This window comes from Eleutherodactylus coqui, chromosome 3, assembly GCF_035609145.1.
Source record: "Eleutherodactylus coqui strain aEleCoq1 chromosome 3, aEleCoq1.hap1, whole genome shotgun sequence".
In the NCBI taxonomy this organism is placed as follows: Eukaryota; Metazoa; Chordata; class Amphibia; order Anura; family Eleutherodactylidae; genus Eleutherodactylus; species Eleutherodactylus coqui.
The window spans coordinates 238,954,387-238,976,936 of NC_089839.1; the positions used below are offsets into that span (position 1 = coordinate 238,954,387).

The 22,550-nt window shown below is 44.5% G+C and overlaps 1 protein-coding gene across 5 annotated transcripts in view; it reads left to right on the forward strand.

Moving 5' to 3' along the window:
* LOC136621575 (coagulation factor XIII B chain-like) overlaps window positions 1–22,550 on the forward strand; it is a 612,738-nt gene that overhangs the window by 48,703 nt on the left and 541,485 nt on the right. For all 5 annotated transcript variants that reach the window (XM_066597142.1, XM_066597138.1, XM_066597143.1 and 2 more), the window contains exon 5: window positions 13,471–13,653. In XM_066597142.1, the coding sequence (XP_066453239.1) occupies window positions 13,471–13,653 (183 nt within the window). The remainder of the gene's footprint in view (window positions 1–13,470; window positions 13,654–22,550) is intronic.

Here is a 22,550-nt window from a genome sequence, read left to right on the forward strand (position 1 = left end):
GTCTGAATAACGCCGGGCTCACGTAGCCGTAGGCGGAATCTGCTTGCGGAGGCCCGCAGCGGATTCCAGCTGTGAGCCCGGCTGTGACCCTGCGTACGGTTGCGTAATGTACTGCACATAACTGCCTACTCACACAGGCGGTTTTTTGTTTGCATTTCCCGCGCCGTCGCTTAGAGATGACTCGGGTACCCGCAGCCCGTACACAATGTGTTTGCATATGGGGTGCGAGTATATCCGCGGTCATAGAGCACAAAGGGCTCTAGGTCGCGGATATTCGTGGTAAAATATAGCATGCTGTGTTCTGTTTCTGCGAGTGGATTACGTAATTCCGACCCGCTAATTGGGGGGGAATTGTGTAATCCAATGCATGCGATTGATCCGTGGATTACCGCTGATCAAGCGCATGCAGAACCTGTAATTCCTCTCCGGTCACGCGTTACCGGCCTAATGTTAGTTCGCTACTTTATCATGTGACCGGGGACCGTTAGTCGCTGGGAGCAAGGAGATTTAACATTTCCTGGGCTTCCCGGCTCCTGCGAATGTGTCCGGCATATTGCCGGCGGGCGCATGCGCAGCAGCCGGAAGGGTCCATGGAGGATAATCGCATCTGGATTCAAATGCGGAAGCCTCCGAGAAGATTTTTCATCTCCCCCCACCGATCGCATCGGTGAGGGGAAATGAAACTGCCACTTTTTAAAGAACTTTTACGTGATCGCCATTATGCATTGGATAACGGCGATCACGTGACCAGTAACCGCATACCGCGGCTCCCCGTGACATCTCCAGGCTCTTGGCTACCTTTTGTAGCCAGCAGCAGGGAGATTTTATATTTCTTGGGCAATCTTTCACTTTTGCGCATGCGTCCGCCATCATGCTGACGGGCGCATGCACCGAAGCTGGGGTAACATCCGCGGATCAACATCCCACCAGGGAACAAATCCGGGACCTTGGGTACGTAATTTCATCCCCCCTTACGGATACGATCCATAAGGGGAGATGAAACTTTAACTTTTTAAACTTTTTTTTACTTTTAACTTTTTTTTTTTTTTTTACTTTTTAATTTTATATGATCACCGTTATCTGATGGATAACGGTGATCATATGACTGGAAACCGCATACAGCGGTCCCCAGTCATATCTCCCTGCACTCGGCTATCTGTGACAGCCGGGTGCAGGGAGATTTTGAATTTGCCGGGCTCGCCGGCTTCTGCGCATGCGCGCCGCATCGGCACATCGCAGAAGCCAGCGGGGGGTCCAGACACCGGCCGGAGGACATCGGCGGACCTGAGGTGAGTATTTTCACCTCCCCTCATGGATCCGATCCATGAGGGGAGGTGAAACTTTTCTTTTTTTACACTTTTTTAAAACTTTTTTGCGATCGCCGCTATCCATTGGATAACGGCGATCGCGGTACCGGGGACCGCTCACCGCAGTCCCCGCTGACATCTCCTGCCTCCCGGCTACCTACAGGAGCCGGGAGCCAGGAGATTTTAAGTCTCCCGCGCCGCCGGGCCTTCTGCGCATGCGGCTGACGTAATGCCGCCAGGCGCGCATGCGCAGAAGGACGGCTACGGCGCCCGGAGCATCGGGACAGCTGGGAGTCGTGCGACGGACATCGGTGAGTAATTTCAGCTGCTCCGATGGATCCGATCCATCGAGCAGCTGAATCTTTAACTTTTATTGCACTTTTATTTACTTTTTTGCGATCGGCGCTATCCATTGCATAGCGCCGATCGCAATGCCGGGGGGGCTCCGAACAGCCCGGGATGACAGCTCCATGCTGTCAGCTACCTGCGGACACCAACAGCATGGAGCTGTCACGTCCACAGCCCGAGGGGCATTATTCTCTGCATTAAGCATGTTTTTACGTCCTCAGAGAATAAGGCCCACTTCGGGAGGACGTAAAAACACTATGGGCTGGTCGTTAAGGGGTTAATACCTTTTTTTTTTCTTTACAATTAAAAAAACTTTATTGATTTTTGAAGGGGTTAACTGCCTACAGTGTGTACATAGTTTATTCCTTGGTTCCCCTGAAGTAACCATGACATCATGAAAATTTTCCGTGCGTACAACACTTAAAAACCTGTCTCAAATTAACTTGGATGAAGTCGTGTATATTGGCTAGTTGCTAGATATAGGAGAGATACAACCCCCTGCATCCCTGCATATAGACATATGGAGCATGTTGGTATAATCTGGGTATCTGCTGCATATAAGTATATATGTACAGCTGGTATATGTTATACATCTCCCTGTATATAGTGATATAGACCATGCTAGTATAACCTGGGCATTTCACACATATATATGATTGTGGTGGTGGTGCATTATCAGAATAATCTGCAGAGAGTGCTAGTCAGGCAGTCTGATACCTGCAAAAGTAAAAGATAGGGTTAACACCTGATGGGTGTAGCAGGAATTGGTTGCCTAAGGGCTCATGTCCACGGGGAAAAGAAGAATTAAAATCCGCAGCGGATTTTAACTCTTCTCCCGCCCGCGGATCCGCACCCCATAGGGATGCATTGACCACCCGCGGGTAGATAAATACCCGCGGATCGTCAATAAAAGTGATTTAAAAAAAAATGGAGCATGAAAAAATCTGGACCATGCTCCATTTTCATGCGGGTCTCCCGCGGGGACGGCTCCCGCGGGCTTCTATTGAAGCCTATGGAAGCCGTCCGGATCCGCGGGACACAAAAATCACATTTTACTTACCCGCTCCGGTTCTTCTCTTCGGCGCCGCGCCATCCTCTCTCAGCCGCGGCCGGATCATTTTGCTTCGGCCCGGCGCATGCGCGGGGCACGTCACCGACGTCATCGTGCACATCCGCCGAGCCGAAGAATGAAGATCCGGCCGCGACGAGAGAAGATGACGCCACCGCGAAGAGAAGAAACGGAGCGGATGGGAGGTAAGTTTATTGTCATTTATTTGTATTTTCAGCGCTCATGTCCGCGGGGCAGGAGGGACCCGCTGCAGATTCTACATGTAGAATCCGTAGCGGGCCCGATTTTCCCCGTGGACATGAGGCCTAAAAGCCAGTATCTGCCAGAAGCAAGGGGGAAGTTACAGCTTGGCAGTTCAGGACAGGCTGCAAGCTGAGGTTCAGTGTGGACTAGTTGGGTCTGTCACATCGTCTGACTGAGGAAGAGACGCCCTCCAGATGCCCTAGGAGGGGTTAGTGACAGAGCCCTGTTTGTTGCATACCCTATTTGCTTTTGTGGACTGTATATAATTTACGTTGTTGTGTGCTGTGAAATAAAGATTGGCAGGAGCCAGAAGTAAAAAGAAACCACATCTCTGGAGCATATTTCGCGTGAGATGGCCATTCCGGTATACCAAGTGGGCGATTCTGTGGCAAGCAGACCCCCAACTTGTCACTATATATATATACACTACCGTTCAAAAGTTTGGGGTCACATTGAAATGTCCTTATTTTTGAAGGAAAAGCACTGTACTTTTCAATGAAGATAACTTTAAACTAGTCCTAACTTTAAACAAATGCACTCTATACATTGCTAATGTGGTAAATGACTATTCTAGCTGCAAATGTCTGGTTTTTGGTGCAATATCTACAAAGGTGAATAGAGGCCCATTTCCAGCAACTATCACTCCAGTGTTCTAATGGTACAATGTGTTTGCTCATTGGCTCAGAAGGCTAATTGATGATTAGAAAACCCTTGTGCAATCATGTTCACACATCTGAAAACAGTCTAGCTCGTTACAGAAGCTACAAAACTGACCTTCCTGTGAGCAGATTGAGTTTCTGGAGCATCACATTTGTGGGGTCAATTAAACGCTCAAAATGGCCAGAAAAAGAGAACTTTCATCTGAAACTCAACAGTCTATTCTTGTTCTTAGAAATGAAGGCTATTCCATGCGAGAAATTGCTAAGAAATTGAAGATTTCCTACAACGGTGTGTACTACTCCCTTCAGAGGACAGCACAAACAGGCTCTAGCCAGAGTAGAAAAAGAAGTGGGAGGCCGCGTTGCACAACTAAGCAAGAAGATAAGCACATTAGAGTCTCTAGTTTGAGAAACAGACGCCTCACAGGTACCCAACTGGCATCTTCATTAAATAGTACCCGCAAAACACCAGTGTCAACATCTACAGTGAAGAGGCGGCTGCGGGATTTTGGGCTTCAGGGCAGAGTGGCAAGGAAAAAGCCATATCTGAGACTGGCCAATAAAAGAAAAAGATTAAGATGGGCAAAAGAACACAGACATTGGACAGAGGAAGACTGGAAAAAAGTGTTGTGGACGGATGAATCCAAGTTTGAGGTGTTTGGATCACAAAGAAGAACGTTTGTGAGACGCAGAACAAATGAAAAGATGCTGGAAGAATGCCTGACGCCATCTGTTAAGCATGGTGGAGGTAATGTGATGGTCTGGGGTTGGTTTGGTGCTGGTAAGGTGGGAGATTTGTACAGGGTAAAAGGGATTCTGAATAAGGAAGGCTATCACTCCATTTTGCAACGCCATGCCATACCCAGTGGACAGCGCTTGATTGGAACCAATTTCATCCTACAACAGGACAATGACCCTAAACACACCTCCAAATTGTGCAAGAACTATTTACAGCAGAAGCAGCTGGTATTCTATCGGTAATGGAGTGGCCAGCGCAGTCACCAGATCTGAACCCCATTGAGCTGTTGTGGGAGCAGCTTGACTGTATGGTACGCCAGAAGTGCCCATCCAACCAATCCAACTTGTGGGAGATGCTTCTAGAAGCGTGGGGTGCAATTTCACAAGCTTACCTCAACAAATTAACAGCTAGAATGTCAAAGGTGTGCAATGCTGTAATTGCTGCAAAAGGAGGATTCTTTGACGAAAGCAAAGTTTGATGTAAAAACAATGTTATTTCAAATACAAATCATTATTTCTAACCTTGTCAATGTCTTGACTCTATTTTCTATTCATTTCACAACGCATGGTGGTGAATAAGTGTGACTTTCATGGAAAACACAAAATTGTTTGGGTGACCCCAAACTTTTGAACGGTAGTGTATATATATATATATATATATATATATATATATATATATATATACAGCTGATATAATTTATGCATCTTGTATATAGTGATATGGAGTACGCTGGTAAAACCTGGGCATCTCCTGTATATGATTGCACACATTACACACTATTAAGAAAATGTATCAAAAACCTGCATGCAGTTTTAAAAAGACTGCATGTATTGTTTAAATCCACATTTATAATAGTGTATGCAGTTTCTTAAAAATTCCTGCGGTTTTTTTGCATACTGCATGCAGTTTTTTAATGTTTTTAATAATTATTGTTGAAAAATGCAACAACAAAAAAACTCCTAAGCGGCTACAAACAAATTTTCATGTAGTACAGGCACCAGTTCTGTCTCTAAAAGGCTTTCATTGTGGCTGAACTGCTATTTCCAGCCTTTAGCCCAGTGTAGGACTGGCTATATTAAAGATACCAGAGAACTTTTGAAAACTTTGGATACACTTATATGGAAAGCTATTTGTGAGTCACATGTGATGTTGTCTCACTTTATTATGCTATTCTGCACAACAGATCTCCCCTGGCGTTAACTAGCCACTTTGACAAATATAGTGACTATCTATTGGACACAAAGCAGTCTATGGTCAATGGCACATGATTTATTTTGTCTAATAGTAATTTCTGCTTCAACAATGAGTACCATATTCAGATTCTTTGTTGCCCAATTGGGCCCAGGTTCTCTCTTGCTCTGGCTAACCTATACATTGCCTCGTAGGAGTGTCATCTATATATGACCAATAACCATACCATAATTCCATTCAGTGGTATGTCCATTATATAGTCAACATCTTCTCATGGTGTTGAGGATGGTTTGTGCAATATTAGTCAGTTTCAGAACTACTTGACCTGTTTTCTGGATGTTGCAAGTTGCAAGTTGCAGGTCCCCGTCGCTCCTCCACGTTGCAGCTAGTGTTGAGTGCCTGGCACTGAATGTGGTACAAGCCCAACGGGGTGCCCTGAGAAGGAGGACAACAAAGCCCAGCTGTGGAGCCGCTACCATGAGATGAAGAAGCTGGTGTATGGTAGCTGTTAGGAATATGGGAGGTGCTGAGACGGACAGGAACATGTGACAGTGGGGGAGGGGCTGCACTGTGAGGGGCAGCTGGTGGGAAGTCCTGCCTCAGTATCTTTGTCAGGTGTAAGAGAGAGTCAGTCAGTCCTATAGTCTGTCCGTCCCTCAGTTAGTCAATCTCATTGTCTGTCTGTCCCTCAGTTAGTCAGTCAGTCCTGTAGTCCATCTGCCTGTTAGTCAGTCCTTTAGTCTGTCCATCCCTCAGTTAGTCAGTCAGTCCTATAGCTGTCCGTCTCTCAGTCAATAGTATAGTCCGTCTGTCTCTTAGTTAGTCAGTCAGTCCTTTAGTCCAGTGTTCCTCAACTCCAGTCCTCGGGGACCGCCAACAGGCCATGTTTTCAGGATTTCCTCAGTGTTGCGCAGGTGATGTAATTATCGTCAGTGCCTCAGTCATTACCACAGGTGTTCTTACTATAGGATATCCTGAAAACATGACCTATTGGTGGTCCCTGAGGACTGGAGTTGGGGACCCCTGCTTTAGTCTGTCTGTCTCTTAATAAGTCAGTCATTTAGTCCATCTGTCTCTTAATCAGTCAGTCCTTTAGTCTGTCTGTCTCTTAGTTAGTCAGTCAGTCCTTTACTCAGTCTGACTTAGTTAGTCGCTCAGTCCTTTAGTCCGTCTGTCTCTTAATTAGTCAGTCCTTTAGTCCTTCTGTCTCCTAATCAGTCAGTCCTTTAGTCCATCTGTCTCTTAATCAGTCAGTCCTTTAGTCTGTCTGTCTCTTAGTTAGTCAGTCAGTCCTTTACTCAGTCTGACTTAGTTAGTCGCTCAGTCCTTTAGTCCGTCTGTCTCTTAATTAGTCAGTCCTTTAGTCCGTCTGTCTCTTAATTAGTCAGTCCTTTAGTCCGTCTGTCTCTTAGTCAGTCAGTGCTTTAGTCCGTCTGTCTCTTAGTCAGTCAGTCCTTTGGTCCTTCTGACTCTTAGTTAGTCAGTCAGTCCTTAGGCCATCTGTCTCTTAGTTAGTCAGTCCTTTAGTCCGTCTGTCCCTCAGTTAGTCAGTCAATCCTTTATTTGCGCTCGCCAATGTGTGATCCTTTATGGCCCCCTGTCCATGGCCATTGTGGAATATCGCTAGCGATATTCCGCAGCGGGGGAGCAGGGGGGAGACCTGTCAGTTCTCTGCGGTGAGCCTATCTGACAGAAATAGTGACAGGTGCAGCAGGGAATTCTTTATTTCCCACGGAAATGAAGAAAACATCTGCCGCATGTGGCAGATGTGTTCTTCCTCCCCGCGGGGGACATGACAGCGGCGGACAGGTAAGTATATTTTTATTTATTTATTTTTTACATTAAAAGGGATGATTTTTTAGGGAAGAGCTTATATTTAAAGCTCTTCCCTGAAAATCACTTCAGGGGTGCCTAGGGACATTGCTTTCAATGGAGCCACCGGCAGCAGCCGCTGCTCCTTCGAAGGCAATGCATGCAGGACCTATGGTGCATGCATGTCCTATCTTTACAAGCGCACGCCTGTAAAACACGGACATGTGAACACACCATAGAGAATTCAGGGGTTGTAATAGATGCGTGTTTTTGTGCGCGTGTATGCACGCACATAAACACGCTCATGTGAAGGTTTCCTTAGTGTGAATCACACTAAACGTCATCTACTCACGAGAACATGCTGGCCTGGATCCCGCGCATGTGCACAGCCGCTGGACGGCTTTTTAGACAGTTTCTAGTCTCACACATGTGCAGAACCAAATTTTGGCCGCACGATAAGCCACGCCCCAAGACTCGCCCCTTTTTACCATGGCCGGTATTTTTTCGTGACAAAGGTGGCAACCCTAGATATACCATACTATGCCACCACATATAACAAGCAGTCCATGGATTGTACTACCCGTAAGCTTAAGGCTTGAATTTCTGAACATTTTATAGCTTCCCAACAAACTAATGTGGTGAAATGTAACATTTGGGATATCCAAACATTTTCTATATATTCATGCAGGCAATACATGTTCACTACAAGTTCAAGTTATTGATCCCTTATCATGCGGGAGGCTTTTTGGATTTTTAATCTATGGACAAGGGTTTCTAAGGAGCTCAATTATTGTACAGATCTAATGCGCAATTTTTTTTGTTTTTATATCTTGAGGTCTTTTACCCACTGCAATGGGACAGTCATGATTATGAAACCAATGATTTTCAATGGTTTCATACTCATTTGCGATTTTTCACTCCAGCTTCGCATCGCAGAGAAGAAATCTGCATTATCGCTCAGTGTTTTCAATGGGGCCAGCGGCAGCAGCGCTAGCCCCATTGAAAACATCAGGAGTATATTGCGGACTTCCTTCATCCCCGTTGGAACCAGCCATCACAGTTGTGGCAGAAGTCCAGGATGCCATCCCATTGCTGTGGCCCCATTGAAAGCAATGGGTTGCAGGCAACCCCCGCAGCAATGATTTTCGGGGAAGGGCTTGAAATATAAGCCCCTTTCTGAAAATCATCCCCAGCTGGTGAAAAAAAAAAAAAAAATATATATATATATATATATATATATATATATATATTAGAGATGAGCGAACGTGTTCTTCCGAGCTTGATATTCGTGCGAATATTAGGGTGTTCGGTATGTTCGTTATCCGTAACGAACACCATGCGGTGTCCGGGTTACTTAAACTTTCTTCCCTGAGACGTTAGCGCTTTTTTTTGGCCAATATAAAGACAGGGAAGGCATTACAACTTCCCCCTGCAACGTTTAAGCCCTATACCACCCCCCTGCTGTGAGTGGCTGGGGAGATCAGGTGTCCGCCTGATATGAAAGTCTGCCCCTCCCGCGGTTCGCTATGGATGCATTCTATATGCGCTCAATGGGGCCAGCGGCAGCAGCGCTGACCCCATTGAGAACATATAGAAGACAAATCCTTCTTCTCTGGCACAGCTGTAACAGCTGTAGCAGAGAAGAACGATGTTTGCCCATTGAATTCAATGGAGCGGCAATACAGCATGTTCCACTGAATGCAATGGGCTGCCGGCGATCGCAGGATGAATGGTCGGAAAGGGGTTAAATATATAACCCCTTTCCTGCAATTCATCCAGAAATGTGTTACACTAAAAATATATACCGGCGTATAAGGCGACGGGGCGTATAAGACGACCCCCCAACTGTCACCTTATACGCCGGTAATACAGTGGAGCAAAGAATAAAAAGCATTACTTACGTTTTTAGATGATCTGCGGCGCTCCTGCAGGCTGTCACTCCCTCCTGGTCCACGGCAGAGTATTGCTTTCTCCACGAAAGACTTTAAATCCCTGCCTCCAGAAAGACACGTGCCTTCAGCCAATCACAGCCAATGACAATGATGTCATTGAATGGCTGTGATTGGCTGTGTTTCTGGAGGCGGGGATTTCAAGGCTTGAAATCCCCGCCTCCAGAAACACAGCCAATCACAGCCATTCAATGACATCATTGTCATTGGCTGTGATTGGCTGAAGGCACGTGTCTTTCTGGAGGCAGGGATTTAAAGCCTTTCATAGAGAAAGCAATACTCTGCCGTGGACCAGGAGGGAGTGACAGCCTGCAGGAGCGCCGCAGATCATCTAAAAACGTAAGTAATGCTTTTTATTCTTTGCTCCACTGTATTACCGGCGTATAAGGTGACAGTTGGGGGGTCGTCTTATACGCCCGGTCGCCTTATACGCCGGTATATATTTTTAGTGTAACACATTTCTGGATGAATTGCAGGAAAGGGGTTATATATTTAACCCCTTTCCGACCATTCATCCTGCGATCGCGGGCAGCCCATTGCATTCAGTGGAACATGCTGTATTGCCGCTCCATTGAATTCAATGGGCAAACATCGTTCTTCTCTGCTACAGCTGTTACAGCTGTGCCAGAGGAGGACGATCTTTATGCTGACAGTGGGGGGGGGGGGGCACTCTTGCCGCTATTGTGGCTTAATAGTGGGACCTGTGAACTTGAGATGCAGCCCACCATGTAGCCCCTCGCCTGCCCTATCCGTCACTGTGTCATTCCCATCACTTTCTTGAATTGCCCAGATTTTCACACATGAAAACCTTAGCGAGCATCGGCGAAATACAAAAATGCTCTGGTCGCCCATTGACTTCAATGGGGTTCGTTGTTCGAAACGAACCCTCGAGCATCGCGGGAAGTTCGTTCCGAATAACGAACACCCGAACATTTTGGTGTTCGCTCATCTCTAATATATATATATACTCCCCTCTCCGGCTGGCTCCCCGACACTGCTGTAAAGCTCTTTCAGCACCCGGGGATTTTAAAATCCCCGCCTCCTAAAAGTACTGTGCTGACTGGCTGAGCGCTCAGCCAATCACAGGCAGCGCTGCGTCATTCATTGATGGCAGGGAGGTGAGTATATATATATATATATATATATGTATATATATATATATATTTTTTTTTTTTTTTTAACCAGCTAGGGATGATTTTCAGGGAAGGGCTTATATCTCAAGCCCTTCCCCGAAAATCATCGCTGCGGGGGTTGCCTGTAACCCATTGCTTTCAATGGGGTTGCAGCAGTGCCACAATGGGAAGCATTGAAAGCAATGGGATAGTATCCTGAACTTCTGCCAGTCCCCGCAGGGATGAAGGAAACCCATGTTACAGCTGTGACAGAAGTCCGCGATATACTCCCTATGTTTTTAATGGGGCTAGCGCTGCTGCTGCCGGCCCCATTGAAAGCATTTAGCAATATTGCAGCGGGTTTTTTTGTGCTGCACAGCGAGTGTTTTTACTCGCTCTCACAGTGCAAGAAAAAAAAAATGCAAGTGGGTACAAGCCCTGACACTGTGCCTCGCAATTATTTATAACTTATTTTAAAACAGGGTACCTCATAACTCATAATTTGTTTACAAACATTGTTCCTCATGCCTCATTACATCTTATCCATGAGCATTGTGCCTCACACCCCTGTACATGCACATTACATGCTCCATATTTCATTATAATCTGCCTGTTATGTTTGTGCAGGTCTTATTTACGTTGTCTACACAAACAAAACCAAAAAAGGGTCACACCAAGACATATTAAAGTCCAAAATGGAAGGGAAAGTTATCCCTAACTGACTGGCGTGGCGGACCTTGCCTACAAGCAAAGAGGTTGCCCCAATAAGGGTGGCCCTGTGTTTTGTACCTAAGGGATTCACAGAGGGTAGGCAGTTGAAGTCAGACTAGGTAGATTTAAAGCCCAATTCACAGACGTGACTTATATTAAAACTCAAATTTTTAATAAGATACGATTAAAAACGAAGAAAGGGCACAACACTGACAAACATACAAAAACAAGGAACCAGGTGAGGTAGACCACGAAACAAATAGTGGTACCCGTAGCGACCTGGATTATGACACTCGATGAGTGTTTACGAACACTCCACTAGGACAGGAATCTAAAAGACCCCAACAGAGCAAGAGTGGAAGTTAAACGGGCTCATTTAATTGTGGTAGTACCAGAGCCCGGATAGAGTTTTTTAGAATCTCTAAGCTCCACTCTGTCTCTGTGAAGAAGCGTATTAGACAGGTATCTATTCGCATCGAACGTGTATCGTTCGGTGCAAATTAAGATTTATAGGTCCTATCTGGACAAAATATGGTGGGGTGTAATAGTGTAATCACCCAACCCCAATATTTATAGAGCATCTGTATGTAATAGAAAAATGCTTAGGGTCAGTTAGAACTCAATATATTGTACTGGTAGTGTTTCTTTTCTCCAGATATTTGAGTACAAGACTCTAGATAACCAAGAGGAAATGTATATACGATTGTACTTTATTCCTCTATATGCTAAAAGGAGCTGAGAATTGATGATGCAATGATGGTATCTGCTTTCAGCAGTTAATGCGTGGAAATAGTACTTTAGACTCTACGCGTTTCACCACATAGTCTTTGTGGATCATCAGGAGATATAGTACTCAAGCTATAGATAACGAATTTGTGTATATTCACAAGAAGATGAGATTGTATCACGTCACAGAGTATCATAAAGGATTAACAACTGAAATAGGTGATAAACTCTCAGTTTCACTAATAAGAAAAATAGGTCACTTAAGGTAAGTGAACTATTTAAAGAGTCTTAGGAGATGGATCCTGACTCAGAAGTGCCAATAGCTCCTGCTCCTAACTGAGGAAAAATGAGCTATTTCTAGGTCAGAGGGACTATGACGCGATAGTCATGCTATAGAGGTAGTCAAGCGGCCTGATATTAACAAAAGTGAAGCACTAGAAGGGGAGACAGCAATATGTGTCTGTTAGCCCCAATCTTAGTTGAATGTCAAAGAAGACAAAAGGAGAGAAACTAGTGCTTCAAAATAAGCCTAGAGGCTGCCGCAATGTCTAAGTCTCAAATCCCAATGATGGATTTTGAGATAAGCAAGAGGGGAACTTGTGCTTCTTATTAGAAAAAATAAGCCTAGAGGCTGCCGCAAGGTCTAAGTCTCAAATCCCGATGGTGGATTTTGAGATAAGCAAGTTGGTTAAGAGCCCCTCAAGTAGTAGCTAATGCCCTCATGTAAAAGAAAAAAAGAGCCCCAGCAGGAGCATAGCAGAGAGAGTAACCCGTCGCCTTGATGGTAGGCTAGGTTTCCTAAAAATTTGAGTTTTAATATAAGTCACGTCTGTGAATTGTGTTTTGTACCTAAGGATTAAGTCTGTCCCTAGATGGAGAACAGGGATAGAGTATTGCAGGTGGAAAGGCTGACAGACTAGGCACATGTGAATAAGCCCCATAGATATTCAATACACAAATGCCTGCATACACGCCAAACACACCACAGATATGATGGCTCATACAGACCCCAGTCTTAAAGACTAGTAGTCAGACATCATCCCTCTAACACAACAGAGTCGGGACTCAAACACCAATAGCCAGACATCATCCATCTAACTGTATACCGCTGCAAGCAGCAAGGCTTCATCATAGACTGCATACAAACACCAACAGTCAGGCAACATACCAAGACTAGAAACCGAAACACCAGCAAACAGATTTCAGGTTTCTAATCTGGATCCAAGCAAACACAGACTGAACATAGAGTATAGACTCAAATATCAACAGTCAGACTACAACCATCTGATTCAAAACAGAGTAGACTCACACACCAGTAGTACTCCAAGTTCCAAAACTGGATCCAGACAGAGCTGCACAGCATATATCCTCATCACCCAAGAAAGACACCCCTTACGGCACAGATCTGTATTATAAAAAGGAACCCTCTCCTTACAGTCTAAATTTTTCTGCGTCGGTACTCAGTACCACAAGAATACAGTCGATCGTGAAGCAGTGCTTAAATGTTTTTCAGGCTCTAAACAAAAAACAATCTATACAATGCTTTATTTTGTTATGCATTTATATTTAATTAGTACATTTCATTAATTATCATTCATTTTCAGAAATTGGTGAGCAGTGTGGTCCACCACCAACTGTACAATTTGGAGACACCACAGGAATTAGAAAGCCCAGCTATAAATCTGGTGAATCTGTGGAATATAGATGCCCAAATTATTATATTCTTAAAGGAGAAAAGGTTGTGCGATGTATGAATGGCGTCTGGGAGGAAGCACCGGTTTGTCTAGGTATGTTCACTGTACTTTATCACCATGTGCACATAAACAGCATGCAGGATATAACTACACATATCTATTAGGACTATGATGAGTTTAGTAGTAAGTGCACAGAATATTCCTTCTATAGTGTTCTCTTGAAAGGAGAGATCAGGAGAGTTAATAAACAGGCAGAGTTGGCACAAGAAGAAGAGTGCAGAATGTAATGCCAGAGGAGCCCACTGAAGGTACGCCTAGGCCTCATGCCCATGGAGAAATTCGGGCCCCCACAGATTCCCCGTGCAGAATCCTGCTACAGATTTCTCCTGGCCCGCAGAGATGAGGCCAAGAAATAGATGGCCGGATCTACTTTCTTCTGCCTGGCGGATGTGCTCAGACTTCAATGGAAGCCGCGGGAGCCATCCATGGGGAAGATCCGCAGGAAAATGGAGCATGCTGCAAGTGTTTTCCTGCACGTGCGATCTGCGCGCCGGTGAAAAATGACATCTGCAGGTATTTAATAACCTGCGAGTGCCCAATGATTCCCTGTGGGCGCGGATCACGCGTTCGAGAGACACGCGTGGATTTAAATAAGTCTACTTTGCCCGTGGACATTTGGCCTAAGTAAGTAGGACAGAGTGCAGCCACTGTGAGCTGCACTGACGAGCTATGGACAGAGGAAAAGAAATATGGAGAGCCAGAGTAGAGCTGTGCAGTGAGGGCCAGTGGAAGCCACCGAGAGACCATCAGGTGAGCTGAAGTTAGAGACTGGGAGACCTGGAGAGTCTGAGCGGTTCTGCACAGCAAGGTCCAACTTTAGCTGCTGGTAGACAAGCTAGTGAATCAGAACCTTGACGTCAGTGCTGCGTCAGTGTGGTCTGTGGAGGTGCTTCCCTTGTATGCCACTGCTAATATTCTGACCTGAATTCACTTTGGAATGGGTAGTCAGTGAAGGGATTAGCGGGAGGTAGAGAGGAGAAATAAAGAAAGTGGTGGACAACCCAGTCAGTATAGTTAAGGGTGGATAGTGGAGCATTAGAGTGTCAGATGTGAGGACACAGAGGAGGATGTTGCAGTAGTCTAAGCAACAAGAGGCAGTAAGGACTTTGATGTGCAGTATGAAGGAGAAGAGAGATAAGGTGCATTTACACTGAATGATTATCATTCTGGAAATCATTCATATAAAATGAATGATAATCGTTCAGTTTACACACAGGCAACAACTGAACGATGAGAATCATAAGGTTCTTGCTTGTTGTTCAGTTTCAGGCCTTAGTCACACGGGCGTTTTTTCGCGCGATTTGCGCATCGCATGACGGATGCGCATGCGCAAATCGCGTGACCGGGGCCGAAAAATCGCCTGAAAATCTGCTCCTAGCCGCGTTTCATTAGAAACGGGCTGGAGCTGTCCAGCGCATTGCATTCAATGGAGCCGGCAATACAGCCGGCTCCATTGAAAGCAATGCGCTGCGGGCGAGCGCAGGATGAATTGTCGGGAAGGGCTTAAATATATAAGTCCTTCCCTGCAATTCATCCAGAAATGTGTTAAAATAAAAAAAAAAATTGTATACTCACCATTCCGCTGCAGCCGGAGTCCAGCCGCGGCCGCTGTCAGTTCTCCTGAACTGCTTCTCGGCACTATTCAGCCGGCGGGGCTTTAAAATCCCCGCCTGCTGAATGATCTGCCTCTGATTGGTCACAGCCTGACCAATCAGAAGCAGGTCTCACTCACACACCCACTCATGAATTCAAGGTGAGTATACAATTTTTTTTTATTGTAACACATTTCTGGATGAATTTCAGGGAAGGGCTTATATATTTAAGCCCTTCCCGACAATTCATCCCGCGCACGCCGGCAGCCCATTGCTTTCAATGGAGCTGGCTGTATTGCCGCCTCCATTCAATTCAATGGGCAAACATCGTTCTTCTCTGCCACAGCTGTTACAGCTGTGGCAGAGAAGAATGATTTGTCTTCTATATGTTCTCAAAGGGGTTGGCGCTGCTGCCGCCGGCTCCATTGAGCGCATATAGAGAAGAGAACAGGAATCGCAGATCGCAGATAGGTGCGATCTGCGATTTCTGTTCTATAATTTATCGGACGAGCGCATAAAAAGCGCTCATGTGTCCGATACCATTGCAAAGCAATGGTTTTAAAAAATCGCTGGACACATGCGCATGCGCAAATCGCGCGAAAAAACGCCCGTCTGACTAAGGCCTCAGCCTTCACGAAGATCAGTGCCAGCTCATTCACTTGTCGGGCAGTTTAAACGACAAGCAAGTGAGAGCTGCACGATTCTCAACGAAAGTGGTGCAGTCTCAACAGGCGACACGAGTGCATACAAGCTGGTTATTACTTCACCAAGTTGTGTGGCAAACAAGAATCGTCCTGTGTAAAAGAGGCATTAATGTTTACTCGAAGGCAGCAAACTTTTGAGACAAGGAAAATTGTGGAGCCATTAACTATGATTGAAAGGCCTGGTGCAGGGATGGGGAAAATATGATAAACTCTGTTTGCTCTATATTGTGCCACCAATGTATGTGAGTAAGCTCTAATGAATGAGAGGACAAACTCTGTACAAGCAATGGTAGATAGGCAAACTCAATATCAATCAATTTCTCTAACTGAACTAGCTGCATGTAAAGATTTCAGGAAGGAGGATGCAATGGTGAACTTTGGGAAGTTTATTTGACTATACGGTGAGTAATAAAGTCAAAGGAAACCTATTTCTCCAGGTCTGTGATGTCTTGCAAAAACAAAATAACACTGCCTAAGAGCTGGATATAATCTCACAGAAAGGAGGAGGGGTTACAAGTGGGAAGGGATTATGGTGTTTTACAGTAACAAGTATTCATGAAATATATATAACAATGGCCATAAGGTGGTAGCAAACAGCAAGAATGTAGAACACTAAACATGAATAACGCAGCTCATTATTAGTTGGGACAGCATACTCCCCACCTGAAATCCTTGAATTTCACTATATAATTGACATTATAGAGTAATGTCCTTCCAAAGTTAAATGAAGAATTCTAACCGGTAAAACAGCAAACAAAACCATATAATGCAACAATAATAACTTACATAGTAACATAGTATGTTAGGCTGAATGAAGACAATGTCCATCTAGTTCAGCCTGTTTCAACACCCCCCATCACCCCCCCCCCCCCCGCTTGTTGATCCAGAGGAAGGCAAAAAACCTGATGAGGCAGAAGCTAATTAGCCCATTCGGGGGAAAAAAAAACCTTCACGACTCCATAATGGCAGTCAGAATAATCCCTGAATCAACGTTTTGAAAGTTCCTACCTGACTGTAAGACCCGCATCAACAACCCCGTTGGTCACCTAATGTCTATATTCTGTAATATCATAGTGTTCTAGAAAGACATCAAGTCCCCTCTTAAACTCCTCTATGGATTGTGCCATCACCACGTCCTCAGGCAGAGAGTTTCACAGTCTCACTGCTCTTACAGTAAAGAACCACCTTCTGTGTTGGTGATGAAATCTGCTTTCTTCTAGACGTAGCGGATGTCCTATTGTTACTGACGCAGTCCTGGGTATAAACAGGTGATGGGAAAGATCCTTGTATTGTCCCCTAATGTATTTATACATAGTTATTTGATCACCCCTTAGCCGTCTTTTTTCCAGGGTGAATAATCCAAATTTTGATAGCCTCTCTGGGTATTCCAGTCCTCTCATTCCATTTATTAATTTAGTTGCCCTCTTTGAACCCCCTCAAGCACTGCAACATCTTTCCTGAGCATCGCTGTCCAGAACTGTACACAGTATTCCATGTGGGGCCTGACAAGTGCCTTATATAGTGGAAGAATAATATTTTCATCCCTCTCCTCTATGCCTCTTTAACCTGTTTAGGACTAGGCACTGTAAATTTACGGCGCCTGATCCTGGGCTTAAAGCACCGCCGTATGTAAAACTACGTTACCGCTTTAAGCCTCCTGGCTCTGCAATCAATCAGAGACAGGAACAGGTTATCAGCTGTTAGTGACAGCTGATAACCCGGAGGAGAAGGCAGGAGGGGTATTTAACCCTTTCTGCCTTCTGCTTCCCCGAGTACACAGTGCTCAATGAGCACTGTGTACTAGAAAGTGAAAGTAAAGTGTAATATTTCACTCTGGGAGCCGGGGGTCATGTTACCGCCAGGGTTCTCTGCTACAGCAGAGCTGGAGGGTCATACTAGACCCTGTCCAGCTCTGCCAGTGACTAATGTCACTACAGGGGTTGCTTTGCCCTGTTGTCAGGGTAAAATTTCTAAGTACAGCACCAATCAGGCCCACCCCACTTGCTCGCTGCCGGCGATAAGAAGAAAACACCACACGGAGGTCTGGTATAGTTTCTCACACGGGGACATGGCTGCCGGGGCCTTTATTACAGATTACATGAGATCTTATACCCTTTGTCTCATCCCCAGCAAGGGGTGATGGGCTCATAACCATATATGGGAAGTCCGGATTTCCGGCCTGAGACAGTGAAAACAGCCGTTATCTTGATATGGCGCCTCTGGCTTATGTACAGAAAATCACGTATTCAATTAACTCCAGTGCAAAGAATCACCCACTCAATTCTAAGAAAGCGGCCAAGCATGCATTCTCCATATATGGGAAGTCCGGATTTCCGGCCTGGGACAGTGAAAGTTATGTACATTTGAACATCTTGATATGGCGCTTCTGGGAAAACAGCCAAGTACGTGTCCTTCGTCCGATTCTTCTTTGCTGTGTTTAAAGATACATTTTGTCTTCGCCTGGCAAGGCCTCTTGGCATATCTGATGTAAGGCGACATATACGTTTTTTCTCATTTGGAATTGAATAGAACTTGCATATAGGTATAAAGCATAAAAAACATATGGCAATATATACATATACCCTCACAAACCCCCCTAAAAAAACTTAATATGGAGATCAAGCATCAGACCTTGCACTCTTCCTCGTTCGTCTCTCCCTTGCGTCAGGGTTTTCTCCACTGCCGTAAGTCCCTACTCCTAAAAGGGAGGGATCCCTACCTCACCTCAGAAGGAGGCCATGGATTCCCTGGGCTTATTTCCGGGCATCCATACCCTCTATCTGTACGAGTTAACACCCCACAGGGTGTGCCCTCGCCGGAACCTAAGGTCTTCTCCACTTTCCCTAGGCAAATGGGAAGTCCACTGACAGTCCATCTTATGAGACCGGGGCGGCGCAGTACTAGTCCATCTCTCCATTCTTCTGGTAACGTATCTGGTTGGCATTATCGGAACTGGCTCTTCATCTTTTTCAAACAAGGGAAACGTTGGTGTCACATTATCCAGTCCCTTACTCATACTCTTTGATCAAAGGGATAATACACATACAGGAAATTACATACCCCACCTCTTTCTGCTAAAATCATATCCAGGGCCACTCTATTTTGGAACGTCATGGATGCAGTGGGCCCTAACTGGTCAGCTAACCCTTGCGAAGCATCTCTGGTGTAGTTTACAAACCTCTGCTGATTGTAATAGATATAATTCATCCAATCTACATTATTATTAACAGTGACAAAAGCAAATAAGGACTCAAAACCTGCTTTAACCTGATCTCCAGAATTAAATTAATCTGGCACCCCCCTTGGCACTCCTATTACATCTATGTATACATGTGGATAAAAGTTACCACCTGGAGCGTCAACTTCTCTCTTAGCACGATGCGGTGTTGGATTCTCACCCTCAGTGTAGTCTTCATATTGCACATTTGATTGTATTACTTTGTTCTGAAACAGGGGGCTAGTGTACAGTAGTCAAAGGTGTGTGTTAGAGGAATTGTACCACATTATAGCATGTAAAGGATATGCAGGATCATTAGTTTTTTCAGTGTGAAGTGTGGATCCAAGTGGGCTTTCCTTTGAGCTTGACTGCAGTTGGGGTGGTGAGCAACATCTGGTAAGGACATTCAAACCGGGTTTCTCTCTCAAACTTTTTTACATAGACCCTGTCACCGTGTCTCAGATTGTGACACTCATCTGTAGGACCTGAGAGAAAAGCAGAGACTACAGAATGCTTTATTGACAATTCCTTGGAGAGGCCTATAACAAAATTAACAAGAAAATCATTCCCCAAACTCAGCTACTGTGGCATGTACCCTCCGGAGAAAAAGAAAAAAACTAATGAAAGACACTCAATTCAAAATTTGCCCATTTTCTTCATTGCCTTTTGTATCTACTTTCCCCCTACTCCACGGATGGTAGGGTGTGTGAAAAGCCTGGAATATACCCCAAACAGACATGATGTATTGCATTATTTCACCTGTGAAGTGTGTACCTTTGTTTGACTCAATTACTTCCGGTACCCCATATCTGCAGATTACCTCATTCATGAGCTTCTGTGCAGTTACCTGCTTATTTACTTTGGTAACAGGGTAGGTCTCCAACCTGAAAAGAAATCAACAACAACAAGCACATATTCATGCTTCCCAACAAGTAGGAGCTGAGTGTAGCCAATTTGCAATCCCTGAAATGGGTAGAGGGGTCTAGGCAAGTGTTATGTGGCAAATTTACTTCTTCCCTGTTGCTTTATGGCAAAGATCATGCAAAACTGGACAAATGATGCAGCAGCTACAGAAAACCCAGGAGCCACCCGTCCTCGTTCAAGCGTCGACACCATTGTTGCTTTGAGAGGTGCGTCTTTCCGTGCATCAGCTGGGCCATCATGAGGCACAGGGACTATGGTAAGCAAGTTCTGTTGACTGTTCACCATACGCCATCCCTTTTTAGTCCATTTGTCTTTTCTTCCTTGCTGGCTTGTAACTGTAAAGTCTTTAGCATATCAAAGTCCAAATTTTTATCAAAGTCCAAGTTCAAATCAAAGTCCAAGTGTAGTCAAAGTCCAAAGTTATTATCAAATTCTTCTTTTCTTCTTTCTTCCACGGCTTGAGGGCCACTGCCTTTGCTGTGTGGCCTGTGATGGCATTACCTCTCGCTTCTCCGGTGTAGGAATTGGTGTGAGCTTTCCACCTTGTCAGGTAGAAGTAGGGTCTCCATGAGACTGCACCACTGCATCATTCTTAATTGGCTGTCCTGCTGTGGTAAAAAAACTATCTGGCCTTCCATGTTGGGCCTTAATCATGAGCTATGCCAAATGCATACCGGGAATCAGTGTAAATGTTCGCCGTCTTACCTTCTACCACTCTACACGCCTCAGCGAGGGCTTTTAGTTCCGCTTCTTGTACTGCGACATGCGGAGGCATTCTGCTTTTAGGACATCTTGTTGTGTAACCACTGCATATCCAGTGTGGTGTCGTCAATCACCCTGGGTACCATCTATAAAAAACAACTCAAAATATGCATTATTAACAAGGGCTTTCAGTAACTTTTTAAAACTTAAATTTTCTTGTTGCATCAATGCTAGACAATCAGGCTGGTGTTATATTTCAAAAAGATCAGAACCTTGTTGCAAAAAATTGAAAAATTTAAAAATGGCTTGCAAAAAATTTAAAAATGGCTGACTTGCAATACTTAGATCACCTATGCCTTCTCCTCCCCCCCTTTGAAACAGGGCACTCAATTGGAACAATAGTACCCAGTTTCAAGGTAGTATAACATTGTAAAAAGATTTGATGGATGCAGATAAGGCCTGTAAGATGTTAGCACCAATAACAGACATGAGTTACATCAGGGAAGAATAATCTACAAAACATCTACTAATATTGGAAATGTGAGATCCCTTTAAGTGAATTCATTATTAGTCTGTTCCTGCCTGCAATGTCTTATCAAATCTGAGACAGAAGAAAAAACAAAACAAAAACTTTTACTAGCTGCTCAAGCTCCTCACCCCTCCCTTGTGCAAGAGGGATGAAACATTACTACGTACTATTACATCATCTAGCTCCACCCCTTCGATATTGGCTCCGTGCGTCTTTCTTCAGAACTTCATTTAAGCTTAACAGTCCAAGCATCCACATCACAACCAAGCAAAGTCCCATGCATGGGGAGGACTTTTATCCCCAGTCATTACCTGCATCACACATTCCACACAGCCCGAACACGGGTCACTAACTCTCATCCATCCATGCTCTCAAGTCTGCTCCGTCACCCCCTATTGAAGGTGTCCCAGTACATACAGATGCACAGACAAAAAAAGTTTGACAAACAAACATACATCAGTTGAAAAACATTGAGGTGAGTGCTATTTATGACAATTTATGTGAAAAAATTTGCTGAGACATTCTATCTTTCTTATCTACTGAAGCTATTATATGCTGTATTAAACGCTGAAGTGTTTTAGTTTCTGTGACCCTGAATTTGGAGTGAATTCTGAAAGCCCCCACCTTTTTAAAACATGTCTTATCTCTCTACGAATATGAAACACAGACTGAATTGTTTTAGCTTAAACTATTGCCTGCATTTGAACTCATAATTAACACACATGCTGGGACCTTGCAACATTCATTTTCAACCCCTGTATAAGTAAGAATATGCCTTAGAAATTGCTATATTTCCTGCCTACTAAGACGGTATAATTAATTAATTAATTAAATTCATTTCAATTCATTTTAAGCAAGCAGAGACATTCTCCAGGGTCAGCACTTCATTCTCTCTCGCTGTTATCTTCCAACCTTGAAAACTAAACACAAGCTCGCAGCTACATGTCAACAAAACTCTTCTCCCCTAAAAGCAAGCTCAGTTAACTATTTGCACATACAGTATATATATATATATATATATATATATATATATATATATACACATATATATCCATATCTATTATCTATCTTGTATTATACACCTTTTCTTCTTTCTTTGCCAACAAATCACATGCATTGTAACTTTCTTCTCGACTTGCTTGTTCCTTCAGCACTTTCTCCCTACCTAACTGCCAATATAACCTTCAATAGACACTCTCCTGACGCCCTCTTGATCACTTACTGTACTTTTCAACATTTCACTTACGGATACTTTCTTAATA